General features: G+C 51.1%; 1 protein-coding gene across 3 annotated transcripts in view; it reads left to right on the top strand.

Moving 5' to 3' along the window:
• EFR3B (EFR3 homolog B) overlaps positions 1 to 27682 on the top strand; it is an 83212-nt gene that overhangs the window by 45677 nt on the left and 9853 nt on the right. The window contains exons 5-19 of one of the 3 annotated variants that reach the window (XM_023252039.2): positions 12534 to 12655; positions 13468 to 13617; positions 14874 to 15008; positions 15490 to 15568; positions 16321 to 16426; positions 16685 to 16846; positions 17605 to 17716; positions 18108 to 18159; positions 20141 to 20313; positions 20430 to 20505; positions 21140 to 21301; positions 22505 to 22636; positions 25035 to 25102; positions 25853 to 25980; positions 26745 to 26836. In XM_023252039.2, the coding sequence (XP_023107807.1) occupies positions 12534 to 12655; positions 13468 to 13617; positions 14874 to 15008; positions 15490 to 15568; positions 16321 to 16426; positions 16685 to 16846; positions 17605 to 17716; positions 18108 to 18159; positions 20141 to 20313; positions 20430 to 20505; positions 21140 to 21301; positions 22505 to 22636; positions 25035 to 25102; positions 25853 to 25980; positions 26745 to 26836 (1749 nt within the window). Of the gene's footprint in view, positions 1 to 12533; positions 12656 to 13467; positions 13618 to 14873; positions 15009 to 15489; positions 15569 to 16290; positions 16427 to 16684; positions 16847 to 17604; positions 17717 to 18107; positions 18160 to 20140; positions 20314 to 20429; positions 20506 to 21139; positions 21302 to 22504; positions 22637 to 25034; positions 25103 to 25852; positions 25981 to 26744; positions 26837 to 27682 lie in introns of all 3 variants that reach the window. The other 2 variants (XM_023252038.2, XM_023252037.2) reach the window with 2 other exon arrangements.

Genomic DNA, 27682 nt, shown 5'->3' with positions numbered 1-27682 from the left:
CCCATAGCAAGCCCTGGCCCGGGGTAGGCGATTGGTTAGTTCCTGCCTTGTAAATTCCTAGATTCCCATCACAGCCCATCAGTGCATCAGCAACAGATGAGAGTCGGCTAATGATTCCTGTACTGCAGACAATGAAGGTTATATAAGGACAAGCAGTTATGAGTAAGTTAAGTCGAATAACTAGTAGATCCAGAGTCCAACTTTGGAGGCAGCTTTTGCTAGTGCTGTCCCTCATCCACGTGCTCTTGCCAGCTCTCAAACCCCGGGGACGTCCACAAGCCTCCCTAAGAATCATGTTCTAATGCTCCTCATTGTCTTAGAACCGCCAGCATGCTAATACTCGATGTAGTCTTAGAGAGTATAGAGTAGGAGTTTCAACTGGTTTTCATGGGGGTTCGAGGCCTCGTGGGGGCAAAGGAGGACCTGGAGGGAGGACTAGAAAGATCCTATGTGGAGGTTTGCAACCTTTCATTTGGATGAAGGGTTTGGCTGCTAGGAAGTTAACAGAAAGACAGGGAAGGAGGGAAAGAGAATATAAGAGGAAAAGAAAAGGAAAAAAACCCACTGAGCTCATTTAAAACCTTCGTTTTGCTGGATTTCTCTGCTTGGAAAAAGAAGCCCCAAAAGTCGGATAGCTTGTCTGCTCGCACAGCTGAAGCGCTGGCTTTAGATGGTGATTTATTTAGCCCCGTGCCGTGTTCTGTCCCTAGAGTGCACTCCTGTCCCTAGAGTTCTGCTGTGCCACCAGCCTCCCTGTGGCCAGGCCAACTCCGTGACAGGTGGCCCACTGCCTTGTGGCTGAGAAGTTGAGAGAAACCTTCCCCCTGAGCCAGCTCTGCCTCCCTGTACCTTTTCCCTCAGAACTGGCTTTACTGCCTGAATCCACTCAACAAACCTCCACCTTCTGCAGAGCGTCTCTTCAGAAACCCTAGACACTTCAAGGTCCCAAACCTGGCCAATGACAGAGTCTCCTGCAGAGCTTTGGAAACCTACAGATTCCCAGGTTTCCACCAGACTCACTGACCAGCATCTCTGGAGGGGGCACGTGGTCACCTGGGAATCTGCATGTTTTCACCTCCCATGTGATGCTAGCAGTGGATTTGGGGACCACTGACACACTGTAGTCTTCAACCTGTACAGGGTTTCTCTCTCCCTCCCCACCTCCATTCCTTTCTTCATCCCTAATAGATGTTTATCTAGCTTGTAAGAATGACCTTGGGTTGACACTTGTCACAAAATCCAAATTTGCTAATACCGCTCCTGCACATTGCATGCAGTAAAGTGTAATTTTTAAAAATCTACCCTCAATGAGAATAGCTGAGTTTTGGAAGCTGATAAGTGACCAGGAAAGTCTGGAGAAGTCAGGGAGCCAGGGCCAGCTAAGCTCGCTTTACTTGTTTGGGGATTTGCATTTGTGCCTCTGCCTCATTGCCCGTGGGGTCTAAATGTGTGTCTCAGGGACAGCACAGTGACCATGTGTCCTGACCTTTAAGATTACTCACGAATAATGGGCGCCTGGGTGCCTCAGTTGGTTAAGGGTCCGACTCTTGGTTTTGGCTCAGGTCATAATCTCATGGTTCTTGAGTTTAAGCCCCAAACTCTGCCCTGACAATGTGGAGCCTGTTTCAGATTCTCTGTCTCCCCTCCCCCCACCTCTCTCTGATCCTCCCCCAAAACAAAATAAACATTTTTTTAAAAAAAGATCACTCACTAATGATAAACTGAAAATGTTAAGTCTGAAGATGCCAAGTTCCCCTACATAACCAATCTACTCTATTAGCCTATATACAAATAGTAAACTCTTATGAAGATTCATGGATTACAGTTTGCACTTTTATCCCTGCCTCACAACATATACAAAAATTAACTCAAAATAGACCAAAGACCTAAATGTAAGAGCTGAAACTATAGAACTCTTAAAAGAAACTAGAGGATTATGTGTTCATGATCTTGGATTTGGCAATGGATTCTTAGGTGCAACATGAAAAGTAGAAACAACAAAAGAAAAAATAGACAAATGGACTTCATCAAATTAAAACCTTTTGTGCATTCAAGGACACTACCAAGGAAGTGAAAAGACAACCACAGAATTGGAGAAAATATCTACAACTCACGTATCTGATAAGGGTCCAGCAACCAGAATGTATGAAAAATACTTACAACTCAACAACAAAAAGACAACCCAATTAAAAAATGATTAAAGGACTCGAATAGGCATTTCTCCAAAGATATACAAATGGCCAAGAAGCACATTAAAAGATGGTCAACATCACTAATCATTAGAGAAATACAAGTCAAAACCACAAGGAGATTCCACCCCACACTCACTAGGATGGCTATTAAAAAAAAAAAACAAACAAACAACCTATAAATGACAAGTGTTGGCAAGAATGCATAGAAATTGAAACCCTCATATGTTGCTAGTGGAAACGTGAAATGGCGTTGGCCCTGTGGAAAACAGTTTAGTGGTTCTCCAGAAAGTTAAACATATAGGATTACCATATGACTGAGCAATTCTTCCTAGGTATATACCCCAAAGAGCTGAAAACAGATACTCAAACAAATACTTGCGCACAAATGTTCACAGAAGCACGATTCACGATAGCCAAAAGATGGAAACGACCCAAAAGATCACATAGTGTGTAATTTCTATGAGCTGTCCAGTCTAGGTAAGTGCATAGATACAGAAACCAGAATAATGGTTGCCCAGGGCTGGGGAAGAGGGGCAGGAGAATGATTGCTTAGTGGGTACAGGGTTTCCTTTGGGGATGACGAGATGCTTTAGCTGCACAATATGAATGTATTCAATGCGACTGAATTGTGCACTGTAAGAGGGTTCACTTTCTGTTTTGTAAATTTTACCTGAATTTTTTTTCTTTAAAAAAAATTTTTTTTAATGTTTATTTATTTTTGAGACACAGAGAGAGACAGAGTGCGAGCAGGGGAGGGGCAGAGAGAGAGGGAGACACAGAATCTGAAGCAGGCTCCAGGCTCCAGGCTCTGAGCTGTCACAGAGCCCGACACGGGGCTCAGACCCACAAACCATGAGATCATGACCTGAGCTGAAGTTGGTCGCTTACCTGACTGAGCCACCCAGGCGCCCTGAGCGTCTGACTCTTGATTTCAGCTCAGGTCACAACCTGACAGTTCATGAGACTGAACTGCATGTCAGGCTCTGTGCTGACAGTATGGAACCTGCTTGGGATTCTCTCTCTCTCTCTCTCTCTCTCCCTCTCTCTCTTGCCCCATCCCAGCTCATGCGAGTGTGTACCCACACGCGCTGTCTCCAAAAAATAAACATAAAACAAAATTCTTAAAATACATTTTTGTCTTTGCCATGAGAAATCTGGGGAAACCAGGCAAGCAACCCATTCCCCACCCATCTCTCAGCTGATGTTTTATCTCAGGTAGCATTTCTCCCTGTTGACCACTCTTCCTTCAGCCCCCCTTGACATCCTGGTCCCATCACCCCAGCTCTTCCCACCTGGTTCATCGTTCTTAGTTTCTGTGGTTGGCTGAGTAATGGTCCCCCAAGGATGTCCATGCTCTAGACCCGTGAACATTACCTGAAATGGCAAAAGGGACTTCGCAGATAGAAATCAGGCTGAAGATCTTGAGATTGGGAGAGTCTCCGGGATTATCCAGGTGGTCTGAGGTAATCACAGGGATGCTTATGGGAAGCAGGAGGGTCAGAGTCAGACAGAAGGTGCAATTTTGATGGAAGCAGAGGGACAGAGGGAAAGATTTGAAATGCTACTCCACTGGCTTTGAAGATGGAGGAAGGCGGCCATGAGCCAAAGGATGTAGGTGGCTTCTGGAAGCTAAAAAAGGCAAGGAAACGCTCTCGTGGAGCCTCCAGAAAGCACACAGCCTGGCAGACCTGTTTTAGGCTTCTGATCCCCAGAGCCATAGATAATAAATTTGTATTGTTTTAGACCACTAAATTGTGGTAATTTATTACGGCAGCAATCGGAAATGAATATACTTTCCGGCAATGATTCTCTTCCTCCACACGCCCCTGAAATGTTTGTGGTCTCCACGGTTGCTGCCCCATCTTCTCAACCCGTGTGCTCCCCCTGGACCATTCATCAACTGTTGCGGTTTTGACTGTCATCTCTAGACTAGAAACGCTCCCGTATCCAACACCAGTACAGAAACCACTGCTGGAGGTGGGCTCCCCGAAGGCGGATTGAGTCTGAACGGCAAGGCCAGTGTGCAGCTTAGGTCATGGGGGTCGGCACCAGCAAATGCTGGGGATCCCTCTAGAGCAGAGGCAGCTGGTGCTTTCCTGGGTCTGTGTTTACCCGGCCGGCACGTGGGGGCTGCTCAGGGCCGGAGAGATCACCTTCCCGGGCAGCAGGGACCGGGGCTTTCCCAAAAGACCTTAAAACCGAGTCAGTTTTGCAAAGAATCTTGAAAAAGAGAGGGCATAATGTGGGTGGACAAGACAGGATGTCCTAGGTCTAGGGAATGACGGAGCCTCCTCTGGCCTCAGCAGGACATGATCGATCACATCACAGTGGGGCCGTTTCTCTCTGGCTTTACTGAAAAGTGCTCTGGGAAGTTGCTGTCAGCATGAGCAGCTGGCCGTCGGGGCAGGGGGTGTTACAGTCAAACCCGTGTGGCTTACAAGGTCTGCTTCCCAGCGAGGATTTGTCTCGGTGAAGCTAAGAAGCAGTTCCCGTCTCTCCTGGTGGAACAGCCTGCAGGCCTAGACCCCTGAGAGAGGTGGGCTCCTCTCTGTGCCCAGCGTTCCAGACTGCGGTTCTGTTGTTGATGGCAGGAAGCCGCGAGGCTCACAAGCCTCTTCTGCACAAGAGGGAAAGGCTCACTTCTGCTTGGAGACACTCTGTTAGCACAGACGTGAGGCCAACCAGCTCAGCTTCCATTTTCCACATGGGGTGGGGGTGGGGGGGAAGAGCTGTTTTTACAATGTCAATATTTGGAGATTACTTTCCCTTTATTAACTCAGGCCCTTAGTAACTCTCAGTATTTGCATAATTGTGGCTCCCCCCCTGCCTGTGCGGAGGGTCGTGATCTGCTCGGGCAAGCGCGCCCTTTGTTGTGTATAAAGAGCTGAAACTTTGATCTTGAAAGGGTGGCCCTAGCCTTGCCTGGAGCCTTTGAAGTGTCATGTGCTCAGAATCTTCCGTTTGTTGCTATGGAGACCTTCCTCATCATTACTATATCTCAGAAAAATAAAACCAAAAGCAAACCCAGCTTTATTATTTCACAATCTTATTCATTAGGCAAGCAGCATTCTAACAAAAGCCATTTGTAAGGTATGAATTAGCAATCCTGGGAATGAAGCAGACAGGAAGTCCCTGCTGTCTCATGCTTTATAAAAAAGAGCCACGGCCTCACAGGTAAGGTAAATGGGCCCAGTGGGAAGCCAGGGAGTGTTCAGAGCGAGCCAAAAGTGCACTGAGGGGAAAATGAGGCTGCACTGTCAACTGGGGTGGGTTGGTCATACCAAGTTGAAGAGGCAACTGCTCTCCTTAGCCCCATTTTACAGATGGGGCAACTGAGGCACAGGAAGCTTAATTAACTTGCCCCAGATAAGCTTCATAAGTAGAGGAGGTGAGATTCAGAAATGCAGCCTGGGGGTGCTTGGGTGGCTCAGTCGGTTAAATGTCCAACTCCTGATTTTGGCTCAGATCATGATCTCACAGTTCATGAGTTTGAGTCCCGCAGCAGGCTCTGCGCTGACAGCATGGAGCCTACTTGGGATTTTCTCTCTCTTTCCCTCTCAAAATAAAGAAATAAAAGTTTAAAAATTAAAAAAAGAAAAGAAAAGAAAAGAAATGCAGACTGTCTCCAGACCCCTTCTTATCACCATAACGCTGTGCTGTCTCTCATTAGAGGGACGAAGGCCTTACTCACTCTAAAGCCCTAATATTCCAAACGCATGTCTACTGGGCCTTGGCATTGCCCAGGCGGACTTCCACAGTGGGTGTGGTGCCTCGACCAGGGACCCCACGAAATACCCCGATCTGACCTTCTGAACCACGGTTACAGAAGGTTCCTGTCAGCCCCTGGAAGACTCAGGAGCAGCTTAGGGTGGGCAATCCCCAAGGGACAGCATAGGCCAACCCTCCCTGACCGGGCAGCCATACTTTCAGACTTGAGAGAGGGAAGCTCCTATCAAGCCATCACACCAAGGGTTCCTAGGGATGTTCAGAAATCTTGGTACCAAAAAGTTACCTATTTTACATTTATAATGCAATAAGCAGGGCACACACCCTCTGCGTGGGAGGTTCAGGATGGGCATTAAGTGCATTCTCATCATCAGACCTCTTAGCGGGGCGAGAGTCCTGGCACACATGGGAATGGAATGGTTGACAGCCTAAGTCTCAAAGCTGTAGCCCCCAGGCCATTCTGGGCCCCAGAGACGGAGCCAAGGGGAGCCAAGGCTGGGTCACCTATCCAACCCTTGGTTTCACCCCAACGACTCCAGTTCGAAGGAGATGGTCTTAGAAGGAGACGGCCATCTACCCAGCCTTGCCTGACCTCCATTACCAAGGACAGGCTTCTCTACATTTCCCAGCATCCTGCATAAGCGGGCTCCCTCCCAGCCTGACTGAGAACATTTCCAGATCTACGGGTCCAGCTTGCCAGTAAAGGGACAAAGGACACAGGGTTCATAAATCCCCTGCCCCAGAATTTCCAGGGGGAGAAGTCGGCTGAGGGATGGCTCTTCAGAATGCAGATACCCGGGCCCTCCTCCCCAGGTAGTCTTGTTTACCAGGCTTGGGGTGGCTCAGAAGTCTGCATTTTCTACAAGCTCCCCAGGTCATGCCAATGCACATCAAAATTGAAAAACCACAGGTGGGGATGCCTGGGTGGCTCAGTGTCCGACATCGGCTCAGGTCATGATCACATGGTTCTGAGTTCAAGCCCCACCTTAGGCTCACTGCTGTCAGCACAGAGCCCGCTTCAGATCTTCTGTCCTCCTCTCTCTGCCCCTCCCCCACTTGCATGCTCTCAAAAATAAATAAACATTAAAAAATAAAATAAATAAAATAAAAGCCACTGGTAGAGGGTGAAGAGCATCAAAGTATCAGAATTCCCAAGTATGGAGCTTGGTGGCCCAGCTCCACCTGTCACAAGCTGGTTGACCTGAAATAATTCCCTTGCTCCCTTACAGCCTCAGTTTCCCCATCTTCACAATGGGAGCAATATAATCCTGCAAAACTCACTGGTTTGCCAAAAGTTACATTAGATGATGCATGTTTTGATAGACTGAAAAATGCCCACTGAAGGATGTCCACGTGCCCGTCCCTGGGACCTGTGAACATCACAGGTTTATAAGGAAACAGGGTCTCTGCAGATGTGATTAAGCTAAGGATAGTGAAATGGGGAGATTATCCTAGATTAGCCCAATGGGCTCTAAATGCAGGCACAAGGGTCTTATAAGAGAGAGGCAGAGGGAGATTTGACCCAGAGGAGAAAATAATATGAAGACGAAGGCAGAGATCAGAGTGACGCAGCCCCAGAAAACTAATATGATGCGTAAGCGGCAGGTGCCATGGCAATATTTAATGTGGTTAACTAACTAAAATTGAATTTAAAAAAAGAAAAAGAGGGGCGCCTGGGTGGCGCAGTTGGTTAAGCGTCCGACTTCAGCCAGGTCACGATCTCGCGGTCTGGGAGTTCGAGCCCCGCGTCAGGCTCTGGGCTGATGGCTCAGAGCCTGGAGCCTGTTTCCGATTCTGTGTCTCCCTCTCTCTCTGCCCCTCCCCCGTTCATGCTCTGTCTCTCTCTGTCCCAAAAATAAACAAACGTTGAAAAAAAATTTTTTTTAATAAAAAAAGAAAAAAAAAAGATAGAGAATAAACTGAGAGTTGATGGAGGGGGTGGAGTGGGGGGCGGGCTAGATGGGTGATGGGCATTGAGGAGGGCACTTGTGATGAGCCCTGGGGGTTTTATGCAAGTGATGCATCACTGAATTCTACTCTTGAGACCAATATTGCACTGTATCTTAACTAACTAGAATTTAAATACAGGTGTGTGTGTGGTGGGGGGAAGGAAGCATTTACCGTCGTCATGACTTAGATCAGAGGTGTTAGCTGCTTCTTTTGCATACCGTTGCCATCCACACCCCACGGGAAAGGTGGCACGCTGGGCCCGGTGTGACTCCACCTGATACGAATGCCTACCTACCAATAGCTTTTACTAGGGCCCGTGCCATTTGAATATTTGGAGGACCTCCGACAGAACAAGGTATGAGTTAAACCAGAGTTCCTGTTAGGCCAGGCACTCAGGGAGCTTTTCTTAATTATCTCTACTTTATTCACATCCCTAAGAGATGACGTGTGCATTTGCAAGAGAAGAAAAACAACGTTTGGCCGATTTGTTCCTGGTCTTGCAGTGATGGCTGCTGGATGTCCCATGCCAGCCCCACCCTCTTGCCCCTGGGAGCTGTGCTCTGTCCCACCTTATTGCACTAAATGACCTCAGTCCCTGAATGGTGCTTCAGGGGGCCTGGCTTGGGGGTGGCTACGACTAGGTTTCTTCTCTCCACATCCCTAGACATCACATTCGAGGAGTGTTGCCTGCACGGTCCATGCTGCCCATCTGAGCTCCTCTTCTGTGATTGCCTGGCTGGGCCTGTGTTGGTGACACAAAAAGGACAAGGGTCACACTGCCTAGTCCTGGGGCTGATGGACCAGACCGTACTCAGCTGCTGTCACCATGGTCACTGCAGCACTGTTTCCCGAGCACTCCTCCGTGCCAGGCACTGTGCTGGTCACTCGGCATACGTCCCTTCATTTAATCCCGGTGTCTGCCCCGTGACACAGGTCCCAGTGTCTCTACTTTACAGATGAGGAACCCGTGGCTCAGAACTTACACAACTTGTCCACAGTCACACAGATGACAGGAGGCAGAGCAAGGAGATGGCCGTCCAACAGCGGCCCCAGCAGCGTAGGGGGGAGACCGTTGTCTACTCAAATGGGAGAACTGTTATGTCAAAAGCAAAATTTGAGAAGAAGATTCAAAACTAAGTTTTGGGGAAGAAGAGTGCAGAAGAGTAAACATCCAGGAATGCAGACAACCCCAGAAGGGAAGAGTGAGGGACGTTAAAAGAAACCGTTCAGAAGAAACTGTTAGCCCAGTCTAGAAGGCCACCCGTGGTTGTAGAAACGGAATCTCCATGCGTGTTTTCTATCCTGTGTTGTCTCAGCAGCTATCATGGAATTTTCTATTTTTTTTAAGTTTATTTATTTATTTTGAGAGAGAGAGAGCGTGAGTGTGCGTGGGGAGGTGCAAGGAGAGAGAGAATCCCAAGCAGGCTCCACGCTGCCAACACAGAGCCCGAGGTGGGGCTTGAACCCACGCACCTTAAGATTATGACCTGAGCCGAAATCAAGAATTGAACACTTAACCGATCAAGCCACCCGGGTGCTCCTCAATTTAAAAAAATTGATTGCAATCTCAATTCTCACCTTACAGCCAGTGAGTACTAGTCAAAATATTTAGCAGCCTGTACAGGATGGATAACAGCCCGTTCTCAACAGAGTCTGGGTGTGAACAAGTGCTCAGGCCGTGCCCTTGACCCGCCGGCTGTCAGTCCTGCTCCTGGCTTCATGGCGCTTTGAAGAAGAGGAAGGTCAAAGTTGCAAGTGAAGGGGAACTGGCTGTCACGTCCCACAGAGGTCAGGAACGGCTCCAGAGCAGAGTCAGTGTCAGGAAACGGGGCTGGTGTGCTTAGAAGACACCCAGGTGGTCTGTCAGTGACCCTGCCGTATTTCTCAAATGGGGACTGTCCCGTCAGGTTTCCTGGGTGGGACCCTGCTCAAAGGTAAACCCCTGGGGCTCCTCCTAGAGTGACTCAGCACGTCTGGAGCTGGTGGCAGAAATCCGTGTGGTTACCGAGCCCTGTGACTCTGTCGCACAGGAATCTCTCTAACTTCGAGTCATTCTGAAAATTGAAAGAGGTGATGTGTGTAAGATGCTTCGGGGGGTACGGACATGCCTGAGCTTCTACACGCTCCTCACCACTGGCCCCCAAACTCCCAAACCAGTGGACGTGAAGTCTGGGTATCCATCCTCCTGACATACATTTGAGTCCCCGCAGTCAGTAAATGTCGGAGACAAAATCTTTGACTATTTCTCCCTCTATAGTATGGTCTCTTTTTTTTCAGTTTTGCTTTAATTATTTTAAATGCGTTTTCTCTTGCATACACTCAGGTTATGTTGTTTGCAGCTGCCTCATCATATGTGAAGTAGATACAGTATGCACTGAAAAATAAAGAATCTTAGTGAATGAAGACCGTGGGAAAACCAGAACATGAGGGAAGTGACATGTCCCACTTGAAAGCCACACCGCCAGCGAGAGGTCGATCTGCAGTGAGAACTCCCCATGGTTGCGTGTCCCCTTTGAGTAGATGAACATTTAAGAACTGTCTTGAGAAGTTCACATAGACAGGGGTGCCTTGAGTGGCTCAGTCGGTTCAGCGTCCAACTGTGGCTCAGGTCTTGATCTCACAGGTCGTGGGTTCAAGCCCCACGACGGGCTCTGTGCTGACAGCTCAGAGCCTGGAGCCTGGTTCAGATTCTGTGTCTCCCTCTCTCTCTTTCTGCCTCTCCCCTGCTTGTGCTCTCTTTCTCTCTCAAGAATAAGTAAATAAACATTTAAAAGGTGGGGGGCACCTGGGTGGCTCAGTTGGTTGAGCGTCTGACTTCAGCTCAGGTCATGATCTCACAGTTTGTAAGTTCGAGCCCCACATCGGGCTTGCTACTGTCTGTGCAGAGCCCTCTTTGGATCCTCTGTCCCCCTCTCTCTGCCCCTTCCCTGCTCATGCTCTTTCCCAAAAATAAATAAACATTAAAAAAAAAAATTCATGTAGCCAAAGGCTGACTTGATTGTTGTTTCTAGACTTCCTGAACTCATGTCTAATCGGTGACCATGACACCTCTTGTGCAGAACCACATTGATAATGCAAGCAGTGCCATTTGGATTTATTGCTAATATCAGAATATTCACTTTCAAATAGATGTAAACGTTTTAGATGTTAACTTGGCAAGAAAGATCTCCTTATCTGCCTTGTATGTTGAGATTCTCTCAGTCGGCAGAAAATAAATGCATATTTATTAGTGAAAGAATAACTAATGATTTTGTGGAAGTTACTAATTGTCATCCAGGAAAAGGTAACAAATTTTTCATAGTTAAATAGAGAAATAGACTGGCAATCGATCATGAATATTATGAGTGCACTAACTGGGTAATTTTAGAAATAATAGCATATCCTTTTAGAACCAACAAATGATGGCAAAAATTAAATAACAACACAAGACAGAATAATGGAGAATAGATTTTATTATAAGTGTAACCTTTTGAGTCGTTCGCAGCACTAAATTTATAACATTAAACGAAATAACCTATAAGAATTATGCTTAATTTTTAGCAATTTAACTCCACTTAGTCCAGGATCCTTGCTTCTCCGTGAGATTCCCTTGAAATTAAGTCCCTATTTAGAATTGGAAATGTGCAGCCCGGGTGACGGCAGGAATCTAGCGGCTGATAACCCTGAGCAAGACTTAACAGAACTGAACGGGCAAACTTTAAAAATGTGCTCAAATTTTAATCAATAAAACGGAATGACATTTTTAACATTTGTTTATTTATTTATTTTTTTTTCAACGTTTATTTTATTTTTGGGACAGAGAGAGACAGAGCATGAACGGGGGAGGGGCAGAGAGAGAGGGAGACACAGAATCGGAAACAGGCTCCAGGCTCTGAGCCATCAGCCCAGAGCCCGACGCGGGGCTCGAACTCACGGACCGCGAGATCGTGACCTGGCTGAAGTCGGACGCCTAACCGACTGCGCCACCCAGGCGCCCCAACATTTGTTTATTTTGTAGAGACAGAGAGAGACAAAGCATGAGCAGGGGAGGGGCAGAGAGAGAGGGAGACACAGAATCCGAAGCAGGCTCCAGGCTCCGAGGCATCAGCACAGAGCCTGACGCGGGGCTCAAACTCACGAACCGCGAGATCATGACCTGAGCCAAAGTCGGACACTTAACCGACTGAGCCACCCAGGCGCCCCAATGGAATGACATTTTTAAATCACATTTCAGATTTGTTCTTGATTCCCCAGAATTCGCTCTAAAGGGTTGAGGTATGGTTTGACCATTGGCTTTGGCTGTTTCGGTGACTCCCTAACTGCTTTCCGGCCTCTGTGTGTTTGGTGCAGCTCTGGATGCGGATGGGGGCAGGAGCTTAAGGGAGACGCCTTCACGTCCTCACCTCTTCCATCCTCTGCTCACCTCAACAGGGAAGGGCCAAGAAGGGCCATGGGGTCCAGTCTTATAGTGTAGACAGGAAGAGCGAGCAGGATTTGGAACCCATAGAGGTGTGCAGGCCGCGTGTGCTCTGGGAAGTGGACCAGAGCCAATTCCTGGAATGCATGTGTCCCGTGGCTTTACTAGGGCAGGGGGCCAGGGGACAGCAAGTCCCAGAGCCTAGAGCCCGAAGTGCAGAGCGCACTGGGTCACCTCTCACCTGTACTTCTCTCTCTCCTCCCGGATAGTTTGTGAAGTTTGCCAACATCGAGGAGGACACCCCATCCTATCACCGGAGCTATGACTTCTTTGTGTCCCGCTTCAGTGAAATGTGCCACTCCAGCCACGATGACATGGAAATCAAGACTAAGTGAGTAGGGGAAGTGAGGGGACCCCTCAGCTAATGACAAAGGCATCAATGGGTCTTACAGGGTTCCCAGCCCATAGTTTGCGGTCTGATTTCATCAGTATTTACCTCTGCTCTGACGTTTCTGGGGAGGAAGGGAGCACCTGGCAGGGCTTAGTGGGGAAGTGGGCAGAGATGGGCTCCCAAAACAGCCTTTCAAAGGAAAACCTTCTGGGGCACAAAAGAGGATCAGATGGAAAGTAATGGTCCCGGGAGCCAAATTGGAGAGCCAGCAACAGCACACACATATACACGTGCACATACCTGTGTTCTTTCGTTCAGAAGTACATGCATTTAGACACCCAGAAACACACCCACTCACCACTCTCGATCACAGTATATACTCTGTGCCCAGAGTCTGGCAGCTCTGTGCCTCTCCTTCCAAACCCCCTCCTCCCCCGTCAGTTGCTCATATCCCTGCATTCTGCTTCATCAGTTCTTGACATACTTTGAGCCTTTATATCCCGGGCTCAAGCTGGAACAAACCCAGAGGGGTGCTAACGAGGAGGAGATGAAGCCCAAGTGGTACTGGGCAAGGGCAGTCTGGCAATCTCCAGGATAGGCCAGGGGTCGTGGCTTCCTGGGCTCACGCCCACCAGCACAGGAAGCCAGCCAGCCAGGGGCTGGGTCACACGAAGGGTAGAAGGTGAGCTCCGTCCTGCCTTTGGGTGGACGAATGCATCCCACCCCCCATGCCCTCGCCTCTCCTTACCGCAGACACTGGGCTTCTCGGGGCCCGGGAACTACCTGGCTGCATTTTGCCCCTTTCCTTACAGAATCAGAATGTCAGGCATCAAAGGTCTGCAAGGGGTGGTGAGGAAGACGGTGAACGATGAATTGCAGGCCAATATCTGGGACCCACAGCACATGGACAAAATTGTCCCATCACTGCTTTTCAATCTGCAGCACGTAGAGGAGGCAGAGAGGTAAGCAGGAGAGGCTGGAGCTTGGGCAGTGACACACGCAGCCCTCCCAGGCTGCCTTTCCCATCTGCTTGGGAACCACACGGCTCGGGCTGGTCGTTAAAAGCCTAGCTAAAAGGCCAGTGATCTTGGCTTCCGTGGCTTGTTCTGCAGTGAGTCCAAGGCCGGCTCCCTAGGAGCCTCGGGTCTGGCCTGCCAGCTTGCTGCACCCCCTAAAATCTGCATTCATGAAGGAAGGCTAGTACCTGTGCTGGGCTCTCTGGGGGTGAGTGTTTCCTGGTAGGAACACGAAGGACCAAGAGTCGGGTTACCTCTGTGCCTCTGAAAGCAGCAGGCCAAGGAGGTTTTTACATGCTTTTCATGGCTCTAATTACTGAGGACTTTCCCTTCCTGACCTTCCTTCCTCCCTCACTTCCTAATGCTATTTCGGGCCCTTAAAACATGCTTCACCAGCCAGCAGCCACTGGACACAAGTGGCAGATACTGGGTTTTAATCTGGGAGCCCTCAGACGTGGGGTTCATTCTGTCCCCGCCCCTCGCTCTTCCCATCTGTAAAACGGGATGCAGGGAAAGACTCCTGTTGCTGTGCATCCGGGCGGTGCGTGAGGTTGTTTGAGGTCCTCTGTCCTTTGAGCCTGTGGCAGGAGACAGAGGGGAGGGAAATAACGTGCCCCCTGGTGGCTGTTCCTGGAATCGCACCTCACCGACAAGCTCCCTCTGTGGTCTCTGGTGGTCTCAGGGCCCAGAGGCCTGGGGCTCCTTCTTCTGTCCAGATCTGAGCCCAGCCCCTGTGACTTCGGTACCACTGAGTCACATCTGAGGTAACCACCATGCCTCTCTCTTTTTCCTCCCTCCTCTCGCCCACTTTCTTTTGCTTTCTCTTACTCTGTGTGCCCCATCTTTTTCCTTCCCAAGCTTGGGGGCACGGAGACACTCGTGGTCTGTGCCTCACCAGGCCCATGGTGTGCAGGGTATCTGTCCTTCCCACAGGGGCACATCAAGCCTGTCCTCATGGATTTCCAGAAAGAGAATCTGACTCCTTCTCTCATGATCTTCCTCCACCCTGGGCTTCTTTACCCTATTTAATCTCCGACGGCCACGAAGTCTCCCTCGTGGAGCTACCTCACGTAGCCCACGTCAAATCCCTGCCTGTCCTCCTGCCACCGCTTGCCAGGATGCAGTGCAGATACTCAGGCTGCGCCAAACCCGACTCCGGCTTTGCCTCCTGTCCCTGACCCACACACCGCGTGTTTCCGCAGCCGCTCCCCCTCGCCCCTCCAAGCGCCAGAGAAGGAGAAGGAGAACCCAGCAGAGCTGGCCGAGAGGTGCCTTCGGGAACTGCTGGGCCGGGCCGCCTTTGGCAACATCAAAAATGCCATCAAGCCTGTCCTCATGTGAGTGACCCCTGCCCCCAGCCCCAGCCCTCAGAGAACCGGTCGGGGTCCCGGCATCTTGCTGACTCGGAGACAGGGGAAAGAGGTGTTACGGTTGTGGTGCCGTGGCTAAGTCGGTCCCTTGTCTGTGTCTGCGTTCCCTGCGCCGTGACAGCAGAAGCCATCACACGGTGGCCGTGCGCAGTGTCGGGGACAAGAGTTGGTAGGAGGCCCCCAAAACTGAAGCTGGGTGCCTGGCTTCATTCCCGAGTCCACAGCGGTGGAATTCTGTTCCTCGGCTTGCCTCCAGCTCTTGCTGTGGGACTGCCCGGGGGTCCCTCATTCCTTCCGCTCGCTGCCACCTACAAGCCCTTCCTCACTTACCGGGGAGCCCTGCGTGGGGCTGGGTCTCTCGGGAGGCCGCTCCGCCGGCAAGTTTGTCTCTCCTCCCCAACGTTGCTTTGCATTTCATAGTCGTCCCCCCATGTTTTCTCCTGCACAGCCATCTGGACAACCATTCTCTTTGGGAACCCAAGGTGTTCGCCATCCGTTGCTTTAAAATCATCATGTACTCGATTCAGGTACGGTGGCTCCCTGTCCAGCCTGTCCTCCTGGCCGAGGGCGCCTCTGGGAGCAGGACAGTGCACCAAAGGAGAAAGCCAGCTGTCCTCTGTGACTTCTCCTGAGCCCCTAGGTGTCTACACGTGCTGCTCGATCTAGCTGAGAGGAAGGGCAGTTTTCGTTTTCTTTCTGATACAGCACAGATCAATACTGTCTAAAATACAATTAGTGAGAATTCTTAGAAAAAGTAAATGAAAAACTCATGCAAAATACAAGCCCACAGACCACACTTGGCTGCCATGCATGGCCTTCTCACATCGCTTACTAAACACTTACTCTCAATTTCTGTACTATCCCCCTGTAATTGGGCTACGCTTCGTGCAGCACCGGACTAAATAAACCCTGTGGCCTACGGTGGCCCTTATCAATATAACCTGGGACCCGGGAACGAGGAAAAGGAAGACAATATTTTAAAACTGACTTTTGACCCACTTGAGGCGGAAGGGCCCAGGACAACCGTGGCAATCCAGGTGGCCACCGGGACTGGGCTCTGCTCCTGTTGGACCAAGGGAGAGGGACTGAGGAGAAGGAACCAGGGTATCTGGGCACCACCTCCAGTGCCCGCCCGCCTCAGGACCTCACTTTTGTCCACCCCGGCCTTTGGGTCCCAGGCGAGGGCTGCCCTGGCGCAGAGGCCGCGTGGGGGTTGCTGTTTGGGGCCAGCACGTCTTCCTCCCCCCAGCCGCAGCACTCCCACCTGGTTATCCAGCAGCTCCTGAGCCACCTGGATGCCAACAGCCGCAGCGCGGCCACGGTGCGGGCGGGCATCGTGGAGGTCCTGTCGGAAGCTGCCGTCATCGCCGCCACCGGCTCTGTCGGTAAGGGGGCCCTGGGTGACAGCGTGTGGGGGCTGGGAAGCCTCCAAGGACAAAGAGCTGCCCCTGGCAGGAGGCTGCCTCCCCTTCCAGAAAAGGGCCAAGGGAGCGCAGGGAGGCGTCAGAGCCGGTTTTCTTAGAAAGCAGTCAGCCGGGGCGGGGTGCAGAGGAAGAGGAAGCCCCTGGCTGGAACGCAGGGCAGGGGGGAACGGGCCGAAGGTTCCAGCCCTGGATCTCGGGTCTCCCACCCACTGTGCTCAGGGCCCACCGTGCTGGAGATGTTCAACACTCTACTGAGGCAGCTGCGGCTCAGCATCGACTACGCCCTGACCGGGAGCTACGACGGGGCCATCAGCCTGGGCACCAAGATCATCAAGGAGCACGAAGAGCGCATGTTCCAGGAGGCCGTCATTAAGACCATAGGTGGGCGCCGGGACGGGGCCTGAGTGGGCGGGGCCCGGCGAGGGGCGGGGCCTGGTGGGCGGGACCGGGCGCCGGTGCGGGGTCCGACCGGAGTCGGGTGGGGCGGGCGGCGGCCTCCACCAGCGGCGCGCTGGGGCGCTGGGAAGAGGGTCACCCGCTCCTCCGGGCAAATCGCGTTATTCGCGGACGTTGGAGAAAATGGAGTCGGTCAGCGGCGCGCACGGCTCACGGCCTGGCCCGGTTCTGGCCTGAGGGAGAGCACAGAGCGATGTCCGTGGGTTGCTGGGCTGGGCTTCAGATCAGAGGCTGAGAGCGGCGAACTCTTCTGCACCCCAGTCCCCGGCCGGCCTCTCTGATGCTTCCCCGTTGGAGCGATGGGAGGGGAGGCGAGAAGGAAGAGAAAAGGCAGGAAGGAGGAAAGGGGAAAGGCCACGGATGTGCACGTGGTTGCCAAGGGGAGAACCGTAGGGTCACCCCTCCGGCTCGCAGGGCCCATCACTTCGGAGCCTTGCTGGCTTAGCACCGTTGGCTCCCCTCTCCTTCCCAGGGACGCTAGCCAACCGCAGCCTGGGCGACAAGTGAAGGAGCTGGAGTTAGGAAGAGCCCCCTGGAGTCATCTGGGTTTCTCCCTCTGCTTGCCTTACTTCTCTTCCTTAGAGACACAGCCGCTGCACTCTGGGCGGTAGTTTCCTCATCTGAGACCCCGGCAGCTGTGGGTCTCACCTGGGCCAACCCCCTCCACCATCTCTTTCCTGCAGGCTCCTTTGCCAGCACGTTGCCCACTTATCAGCGCTCCGAGGTGATACTCTTCATCATGAGCAAGGTCCCACTGCCTTCCCTGCATCATCCCATGGAGACCGGGAAGACCGGGTAAGCCTACCAGCCGTCCTCCCCTTTTCCTCTCTTGCCCATTCCACCCCAGCTGCCCTTCCAGTGTTTTCTGGCTGAACCCTTTCTCCACTTTGACTTTCCTGGTTATGCCCTCACTTCTCTCCTTCTACTCTCAAATCCCTCAGCAGCCCTTAGTGGGATCCTTGGACCCCACAACTGTTCCTCAGGCTGCCCCACCACTAACTGCCTCCCACCTTTGGGGCAAGCCATTAATTCTCTGGTCTGCTTCCTGGCTCTGCAAGTCAACTGTCCTGAGTAACTCAACAAGATAAGCCTCATGGAGAATCTAATCACAAGGGGAACTGGGCAGGCAAGTGTGGGGTCTCTGCCCACATCACCATCCTGGTGAGTATTTGTGTCTGGTCTACAGAGAGAACAGGAACCGGCTGACCCAGATTATGCTGCTGAAATCCCTCCTTCAGGTGAGCCTCTCCTGTCCCCGTTCCTACTAAGCCTCTACAGGAGGCAGCTCCTTCCCAAGGGACCAAGAGAAGGCTACCACATACAGCTGTGCAGGTTGCACACTGCACAAATGTGCCCAATCAAAAGGGTGAATAGGGGGCTGAAATCCAGCCTGTGTTAAACTCACTAGCAGTCTGGGCATCCACAGACCTGGGTCATCCAAGGCAGGCAGGGCATGTGTTCCAAATTTTCACAAAGGTTCCTTATCAGCTACGGATCGCCTTGTCACTCAAACATTGTCTCTGTACTGGGTTAGAATCTATTGGTTCCTGCCTTTTTTCTTCCCTTCCAAATACCTGCCTAGGTCCCTTCCACCTATTTCCCCCTCAGCACTTGTGCCCATTCCAGTCTCCCAGCCACTATCTTTCCTTTCATCAGTGTTTTACATTCCTCTTCTCTACATCCTTGCAGCCATCACCGGAGTCCAGATTCATTGTTCTCAAATGCCATCTCCGTGACCAACTTGTTAAAATATATAGAGCTTCCCTAGAAACGTTGAGCCCTCAGTCTGAGTGGGGTCCTGGAATCTGTATTTGTAACAGGCCCCCCAGGTGTTCTCATGCACAGTCCTGCCTAAGCTCTGGACATCTCACAACTAGATTATTCTCATCATTGCCCTTATCTCCATCTGTCCTCACCAATCATAAATACACAACCACAACAAGGATTTTCTAGAAATACTGTTCCCCACATGTTGCTCCTTTCCAAATAGTAGGTCTCGGCTTACAACTGATGTGCCTCTAGGTTTCAGACTTCTCAGACTAAAGGCAGCAAATCCCCAGTCGCCGGGGCGCCTGGGTGGCTCAGTCGGTTAAGCATCTGACCTCCGCCCAGGTCATGATCTCACAGCTCGTGAATTCAAGCCATGCGTCAGGCTCTGTGCTGAGCCTGCTTTGGATTCTGTGTCTTCCTCTCTCTCTGCCCCTCTCCTGCTCCTGCTCTGTCTCTCTGTCTCTCAAAAATAAATAAACACTAAAAAAAAAAAAAATTAAAAAAAAAAATCCCAGTCACCTTTCCCTCTCTTGACTCGTCATCTCATCCCTAGCCCCAGTTTCTGTTCCAGCCACGCCAATCTGCACAGCCCAGTTACTCTCATTCATGCCTTGCCTTCCCTCTCCCTAGCCCATGCCGTTCATTTCACTAGGTTTTTATAAGGGCTTTTCATGCCGACACCGCCCACATCTGGTTACCTCCTCGGTCTGTGTGCTCCTGCCATTCCTGCTGACTTTACTCTCATTATCTTCATTGTACCCAGCACCTTATCAAGGTGACGGTTTGCCCTCACACACACCCCCCCTTCAGTGGATGTTTACTGTTGACGCCACCAGGCTCTGCTAAATCCTCAAGGGCCTGCTGAGTCATCAAAGGCATCATTTTCCAATACGGACTTAACAGTAAACACAGTTTTGCGGCTTTTGAATGCTTTGACAGCATCATGTGTGATGTGTCTACTGATGCCCCCCGGCTTTCATCAGAAGACCCCCAGTATGGCCACATAGAAAAGATGGAATGGAATGGTTGTTGCCCTTGTGTGGGTTCTGGTTCCTCAGCCCAGCTGTGAGTTCTTCCACCGTCTCGCCATGTCTTTGCGACTGTCCTTGCTCTTAATGCAACGCTGTGTTCCTGGCGGGTGTTCATCAGCTGAGCCCTGACGGCTGGAACATTAGGTTCAGAGGCTCCCTGTTCCCCGCCACCCCCCCAAAAGTGCTTAGCCCTTGCTTGCTTTTAACAATTTAAAACTTGTCTAGGTGGTTGTTGGCATGTTCAGAAAAGTTGCCACAGGCATTCAGGGCCTAGGGTGAAGGCCAAGGGGAGCTGGACCGAGTGATGGCTAGAGAGGTTGGGTGCTTTAAACCCCACTTCTGCTGGCTGCTCCCCATCTCCTCACTGCATGGAAAGGGCCAGCCTTCCTGAGCACAGCCGTGCTGGGCTCCCTTGCAGGTATCCACAGGTTTCCAGTGCAACAACATGATGTCAGCCTTGCCCAGCAACTTCCTCGACCGCCTTCTGTCCACCGCCCTCATGGAGGACGCAGAGATCCGTCTCTTTGTTCTGGAGATTCTCATCAGTTTCATTGATCGTCATGGCAACCGCCACAAGTTCTCTACCATCAGGTGAACTTGGGGGGTCTCCCCTCCAGTTGGTGTGTGATGGGGCAGAAGGCTCCCAATAAGTGTCACACCCAGGTGAGAGGACAATGCCCATAGTAGCCGCTTGTGTCCCCTCCCAGTACCCTTAGCGACATCTCTGTCCTGAAGCTGAAAGTGGACAAGTGCTCCCGACAGGACACCGTCTTCATGAAGAAGGTTAGCAAGTGTGACCGTAAGGCCCAAGGAACCCCAGGTGGGCCAGGCTCTGTGGACTCCCACCTCCCAAACCCCAAGTCAGTGCTGACCCCTGTCCCCAGGCCGGCTCTCTCCCTCTTTGAGTTTGCTTAGTGGGGATGACCAGTTGACCCCTCGGGGGATCAAGCCCACAGGGTCACGCTCAACACTGAGGCCGGAGTGAGGAGCACTGCTGGTGAGCCAGTCCCGGGCTGGGCTATGGACCTCTGCACACAGCTGGATTTGGGCAGCAGCTTCTATTGCTGGTTTCACTGCACTCACCCTTCCTTAGACGTGTCCTCCTGCACAGTGGCTTCCACTGGGGTCTGCTCTAAAGCCGTGCTCTCCCTGGGGTGCCTGGCTGGCTCAGTTGGAAGAGTGACTCTTGATCTTGGGGTCATGAGTTCGAGCTCCACGTTGGGCGGAGAGATTACTTAGATAAATAAAACTTAAAAGAGGGAGAGAGAGAGAGAAGGCATCCTTTCCCGGAGGGTGGAGGTGGGAGGGGCACCCAGCTGTGGCACCGCCTGCAGATTAGTCCTCCTCCCCGATCTCCTTGCCCCTCCTTTCTCCACCCACCCACTGTGCCCTTGCCCCCACCCTTCCCCCCACCCAGCACTCCCAGCAGCTCTACAGACACATCTACCTGAGCTGTAAGGAGGAGACGAACATACAGAAGCACTACGAGGCTCTCTACGGCTTGCTGGCCCTCATCAGCATTGAGCTGGCCAATGAGGAGGTGGTGGTGGACCTCATCCGCCTGGTGCTGGCTGTTCAGGTGGGACCTGGTGTGGGCAGCGCATAAGGGTTGGGATCAGGGCAGGGGACCGGTTTGGGCCGAGCACTCATGACAGCACCAAGTAGAAGTGGCTCAACAGCGATCCCCAAGCCTGGGAATACGGCACCCTTGGTTGGCCCTTCCTCCAGAGACCACAAGCCGTGGTTCTGTTCGGGAAACCACCAAAGAGTGCTTCAGTCATGGCTCAGGCTAAAGGAGACCCAGGGAACGGGGTCTTTCAAAAACACCCTTTAGCCCCTAGTGTTTTGAGTCTCGCAAGGTCCGAATGAGACCCCAAGGACTATCAAGAGGGCGCTCATATAAGCTCCGCGTGATCCCAAAACAAACTTTGTCTAAAGATTGTCTGATCCCCAAGCCTGGCTATGCCTCAGAATTACCATAGCGTTTATTAAAAATACATGTTCCTAGTTCTACCCCCAAGCCCTGGGACCTGGAGACTCAACAAGGCTCCATCACGACTCTTAAGAGAGCCATGCTTCACCACAGAGGGCTCCAGACTTGCAGAGTCTTTCTGGGTGGAAGTATACTGTCAACGATGCTGGGATCTGGGGTGGGTCCCAGACCTCAAAGGACCAGGGTCTCCAAGGTCCTGCAGCTAGGTGGGCATCGTATCCCACCCTAGGAGCACGAATTATGGCAAATCTGAGAGTTGAGTGGTGGAGAATCTTAGGCCACCAGTGCTGCCTTGAATCCTGCAAGGCCAACCCAGCTGCTATGATGGTGTTCAGCCTAGAATCTGAGATTCCTTTGTGTCCCAATCCCTAGTAACTGTTGCTTCTTTTTCAACTTAACATATGGACCCAGTTTAGCAATCCAGTCCAGTCCCCCAAGAATCATTCAAGGTCTATATTGAAGGACACAGCATCCTAGAGGTAGGATTAATGATGAAGGTTTGGACAGTCAAGGTCACCAAAGCTGGAACTGCAAAGTGGAGAATGAAGTCAATACCCCTCTCCTCAAGTACTTATGAGCCTCCAGCTCATGGATCGTTCTAGGGATGATTCACTTCAGCTGTAATGAGGATGACTTCTGTCTCTCAGCAAGTTATGGGGCAAATGCTGGCAAAGGCTTAGTCTAGAGAAATGGGCCATCTGTAAAGAAGGTTGGGGGAGGTTGGGGGAAGGGGGGCACCGGTATAATTTGTCAGTTAAGAAACTCCAGGGCCCCTCTGTGTTGCCACAGGATGTGGCCCAGGTCAATGAAGAGAACCTGCCTGTATACAACCGCTGTGCCCTCTACGCGCTGGGTGCAGCCTACCTGAACCTCATCAGCCAGCTCACAACAGTACCTGCCTTCTGCCAGCACATCCATGAGGTTGGTGTCCTTGTGACCCCGACAGCTCAGGAGCCCCTCAACCCTGGGTTTCCCCAGAATAACTTTTCCTTAATTGTATAAGCCCTGTGCTCAGTCCAGGCATTGAGGAAGGGTTGACGGAAGAACTAGGGACAGTGAGGAGTTACTAGAAGTAACATTTCCTCCTGGGTAACATGACATAGCATGGTGGGGTCGGCCACAGGCAAGAACCTATACCCCTTCCTCACCTGCTGCTACCTGCCCACCTTGACTTCCTGTCCCTCTGTGCTGCCCTCACTCCCAGAGACATAGGTACACATGCCTCTCATGTGATTTGGGACTAAAACTACTTAAAACAATTTTTTTAACATTTCTTTATTTTGGAGAGAGACAAGGCATGAGCGAGGAAGGGCAGAGAGCCAGGGAAACACAAAATCTGAAGCAGGGTCCAGGCTCTGAGCTGTCAGCACAGAGCCCGACATGGGGCTCGAACTCAAAGACTGTGAGATCACGACCTGAGCTGAAGTTGGTCACTTAACTGACTGAGCTACCCAGGTGCCCCTGAAACTACTTTTTAGAAAAGTTTTATTCTGAAAGTTTTCAAATATCACAAAAGCAGTGTGAGTAGAACCATGCAGATTAAAGAGTTATGAAGGTTTTCCCATGTTTGCTTCATCTATCTTGTTTTCTTTTTCTTATTTTAAAGCAAATCTCAGCTATCATGTCCTTTCACCCCTACATATATCAGCATTGTGCCTCATGAAAATATGGACACCTTCCAACATCATTGCCATGCTATTAACAATACCTGATTAAGTTCTCGGTAATGCCTTGGTGCTAATACCCAATCTATAATCACATGTCCTCATTTGTCCCCAAAAGACATTTTAAAACACACTGAAGTATTGGGGCACCTGGGTGGCTCAGTCAGTTGAGCATCCGACTCTTGATCACAGCCCAGGTCTTGATCTCAGGATCTTGAGTTTAAACCCTGCATTGGAGCCTACTTAACAACAACAACAACAACAAAAGGTGCCTGTGTGGCTCAGTTCAGCGCCCGACTTGATTTCAGCTAAGGTCATGATCCCAGGGTTGTGAGTTTGAGCCCCACATCGGGCTCCACACTGAGTGTGGCACCTGCTTGGGATTTTCTCCCCCCCCCACCCCTTTCTTTCCCTCCCCTACTCATGGGCTCTCTCTCTAAAAAATAAAATAAAATAAAAATTTAAAAACAAACCAACAGGGATGCCTGGGTGGCTCAGCTGTTTAAGCGTTGAACTCTTGATTTCAGCTCAGGTCATGATCTCACAGTTTGTGAGATCGAGCCCCACATTGGGCTCTGTGCTGACGGTGTGGAGCCTGCTTGGGATTCTCTCTCTCCCCTCTCTCTCTGCCCCTACCTTGCTTTCTCTCTCAAAATAAACTTAAAAAAAAAAACAAAATAAGGAAAGCAAACCACAATGATAAAAACCACTGTAGTATTTACAGGTGGAATGGGATAGTGTCTACGATTAACTTTATTTTTTTTTTAATTTTTTTTTTTCAACGTTTATTTTTGGGACAGAGAGAGACAGAGCATGAACGGGGGAGGGGCAGAGAGAGAGGGAGACACAGAATCGGAAACAGGCTCCAGGCTCTGAGCCATCAGCCCAGAGCCCGACGCGGGGTTCGAACTCCCGGACGGCGAGATCATGACCCGGCTGAAGTCGGACGCTTAACCGACTGCGCCACCCAGGCGCCCCAAACTTTAAAATACACTAGCAAAATGAAAGAAAATGGGAAACCTCCAGTCTCAGCTGGCTTGGGGGTGCTGGGGGGATGGGGGAGGGTGCTGTGTCACTGTGCCGCCCAGCATGGGCCAATGAGGGGGTGCAGGAAAGGCAATGCCCTGACATCCTCTTCATTAAAATAGCAGCATCGTGGCTTCCTCGCCTCCTGCACAGACTTGTGCACCTGCTATCCTCCCCCTGCTTGCATCTTGGTAACTTCCACCTTTACCGTCAAAAATTTGCAAAGGGTACTGAGGGAAACTCCTCCTGTGACTGTCCCTCAGGATGTTTTTGCAGTGCACCTGGGTTGGGGGGGATGGTATGACTTATCCCCCCTTTTCCTGTTCACATAGAAAACGGAAGTAGGGCACAGGAGCCAGAAACCGCAGTCCCTTGGGGGGCTAAGCACCTGCATTTGCAGGACACTTAATGCATATATGTTGTGTCATTGGGGATAGCCTGAGCAGTCTGCCTGCCCTGAGGACCCCTGTGGATCTGAGTTTATCCCTCAGGAGCCTATCGGTAAAGGGCTCCGCCAGGGAGTTTGCTGGAGGAAGCAACTGCTTGGAGGGAGAGCGCCGTCATTTGCCTATGCAGAGCTCCCCCTCCCTGGCAAACCCAGCTCTCATGTGATTTCCTCCCAACTCCAGGTGATAGAGACCAGGAAGAAAGAGGCTCCGTACATGCTCCCTGAGGACGTGTTTGTGGAGAGGCCTAGGTGAGGAGCATACTTGGGACATGATCAAGGACACCCAAGGTAGCTGAGTAGAGGGTAAGGGGTCTGAAGCCAGGAGCTGAGGCCTCTATGGGCTCAAGGGCTGAAAGTGGACCCTGCCTGTGGCCCAGAAGTCCTGGGTCAAGTGTGGCCTTCCTCACATGGCCGTAATCCACGCCTCGAGCCATGTCGGTGCGTTGTGCGATAGAGTATGTGACATGCCCTCTGGGAGCCTCGCCCAAGCCCATGGGACGTGCATCTTGGAGGAGCCATTCCTACAAGACACTGGATCCATCCAGGTGGCATTCTGGGACTGAAGTCTGTGGGCCAGTGTCACTTGAGCCTCAGAGGAACTCAAGGAAAATACTGGGAAAAAAACAAAATGTCCAACAATAGGGGTTTATGATATTATTAATATAGCTTTATGGACCGTGGCCTTTCCACCGCAATGTTTTGGAAGAAAAGTTAATGGGAAACAGGTGCTGTGTAATCGGTGGATAAAACCGATCACAGAACAGGAACTTAGGGGGTGGGGTGGTGTCTGTGTGTGTGTGTGTGTGTGTGTGTGCATACAAGTACGTGGCTGAGGGATTCTGCACAACATGTAATGATGTTGTCTCTGAAGGGTGGGACTATGGGTGGTTTTCTTTTCCTTCTGCTTCCCTGTCATTTTGTATGATGGATGTTCCTTGTGTAACAAGGAGAGTCATTAGGAAATCACTCTGGTTGCCTCTTTCCTTCTTTGGCTCCCAGGTTGTCTCAAAATCTTGATGGAGTAGTGATTGAGCTCCTCTTCCGCCAGAGCAAGATCAGTGAAGTCCTGGGGGGCAGCGGCTACAATTCAGACAGGCTTTGCCTGCCCTACATCCCTCAGCTGACAGGTAGGAGCCCCGTGCGAGGACTTCCAAGGCTGCCTCTGCCTCTTCCCCACCAGGAAGGGTCCTGAGAGTGAGGGACTTGTGTGTCCGTAGGTCGCCTCCCCGGCACCTTGCGTGTCACCCAAGAGCTGAAAGACACAGTGAGATCCTCTTGATTCCCCAGCCTCTTCTCCTCAGGGCAGGATCCCTGGGGAACGTGGCCCACGAGATAGGCTGGCCTGTGGCTGAGAGAGGCCCCATTGAGCCGGAAAGTGCCCACATGGGCTGTGCTATAGAATCAGAGACCCAGTTCTCTGCAGCTCACTTCCTGAAAAATCTTAGACAAGTCTCCTGGCATCTCTGGGTTTCGGGTTCCTTGACTATAAAATTGGGATTAACCACACCTGCCTTAGAGGGTTGGTGTGAGACGTGCGTGAAACAATAAAGGCAAATGCACTTTAGCAAGTGCTTCACCAGTGACAGCTAGCTACTTGAGCTGTGAGTGGATGACACTTACTCCAGGTGACATGTGCTCTCTGGTCACGAGCAGCTTCTTTGTGCTCATTGATGATTTCAAAATCTTAGCCACGAAGAACTAAACCCACCACCCTAAGATGAGCAGAGGAGGCCGGCAGCCTTCGATAAACCAGCTGTCGCCTTGGTGTATACTGAGCCCTCAGAGGACTGTGGGCCAGGCAAAGGTGGGGGCGGGGGAGATGGTGCTAGAGGTGTGACCCTGGCTCACTCTGAGCCCTGGGAACTCTAGCGTCTGGGCTTCCCTTTCCCAGATGAGGATCGCTTATCCAAGAGGAAGAGCATTGGAGAAACCATTTCCCTGCAGGTGGAGGTGGAATCTAGGAACAGCCCAGAGAAGGAGGAGGTGAGTGTCCTCTTCTTGATATATTGTCCTGCATCCCAAGGGGAGGGGACCTGCTCTTGCTTCCTATGCAATCAGATGCTCCATGTTCCAGGCTTCCTTAACTGCATAACCCATTTAAAGTTGCAGGGAAAGCAAATTTCTCAACTATCCCATTTTCTTACTGACTCATCATATATGTCATAGACCTTTCCATCTGGAAAAATTACATGTGCGCCCCCCACCCCCGGTCGCACACTCCCATGACAATGTCACACAAATCACCCTTGAAAGGCTTTCTGGTAGTTATTCCCCATTTCCAATGGAGGCAGACATGCACCATGTTGGATATTGGAAGGCCTAATAGGAGAGATGGGGGTGAGAATAGTTTTCACGGTGTTTCTTCCAGATCGATCAATAGAGGTGCTTTTTTAAAGACCAAGTTGCAGCTTCAAGATGTCTCCTCCACCATCTCTTGGGGGCTGTGAATATCTAACTTCTGTTCAAAATAACTTGTGGCATCTCCCCTGCCCTTACTTCCTCTACCTGAGAAAATAAAGCAGATGTGCCCATGAGTCAGCGAGAGGAAGGAATCACAATGAAAATACCCAACTTCTGCAGAAGAGACGAAAATAGGAGAGGGGCAGAGGGGGAGAGAAAGGGGTCATGAGGGAGGTGAAGCCGTAAGACAAAATACACTTGTGTTTAATGGTGTCTCCTGCCATGAAGGGAATTGATGGAGACATGGGGAAGCTTCAGTGAGAAGCAAGGAGGATGTTCATTGGGGGTGGGGTAGGCCAGGACAGTTTGGGTTGGGGGGGGGGGGTATGCATTCTGCCCCTTGGGCCTGGTGTAGCCATGGAGGACAAT

This window comes from Felis catus, chromosome A3 (assembly GCF_018350175.1).
Source record: "Felis catus isolate Fca126 chromosome A3, F.catus_Fca126_mat1.0, whole genome shotgun sequence".
NCBI lineage: Eukaryota > Metazoa > Chordata > Mammalia > Carnivora > Felidae > Felis > Felis catus.
The sequence above is the reverse complement of the archived record's forward strand: the minus strand, read 5'-3'. Positions and strand labels throughout refer to the sequence as shown.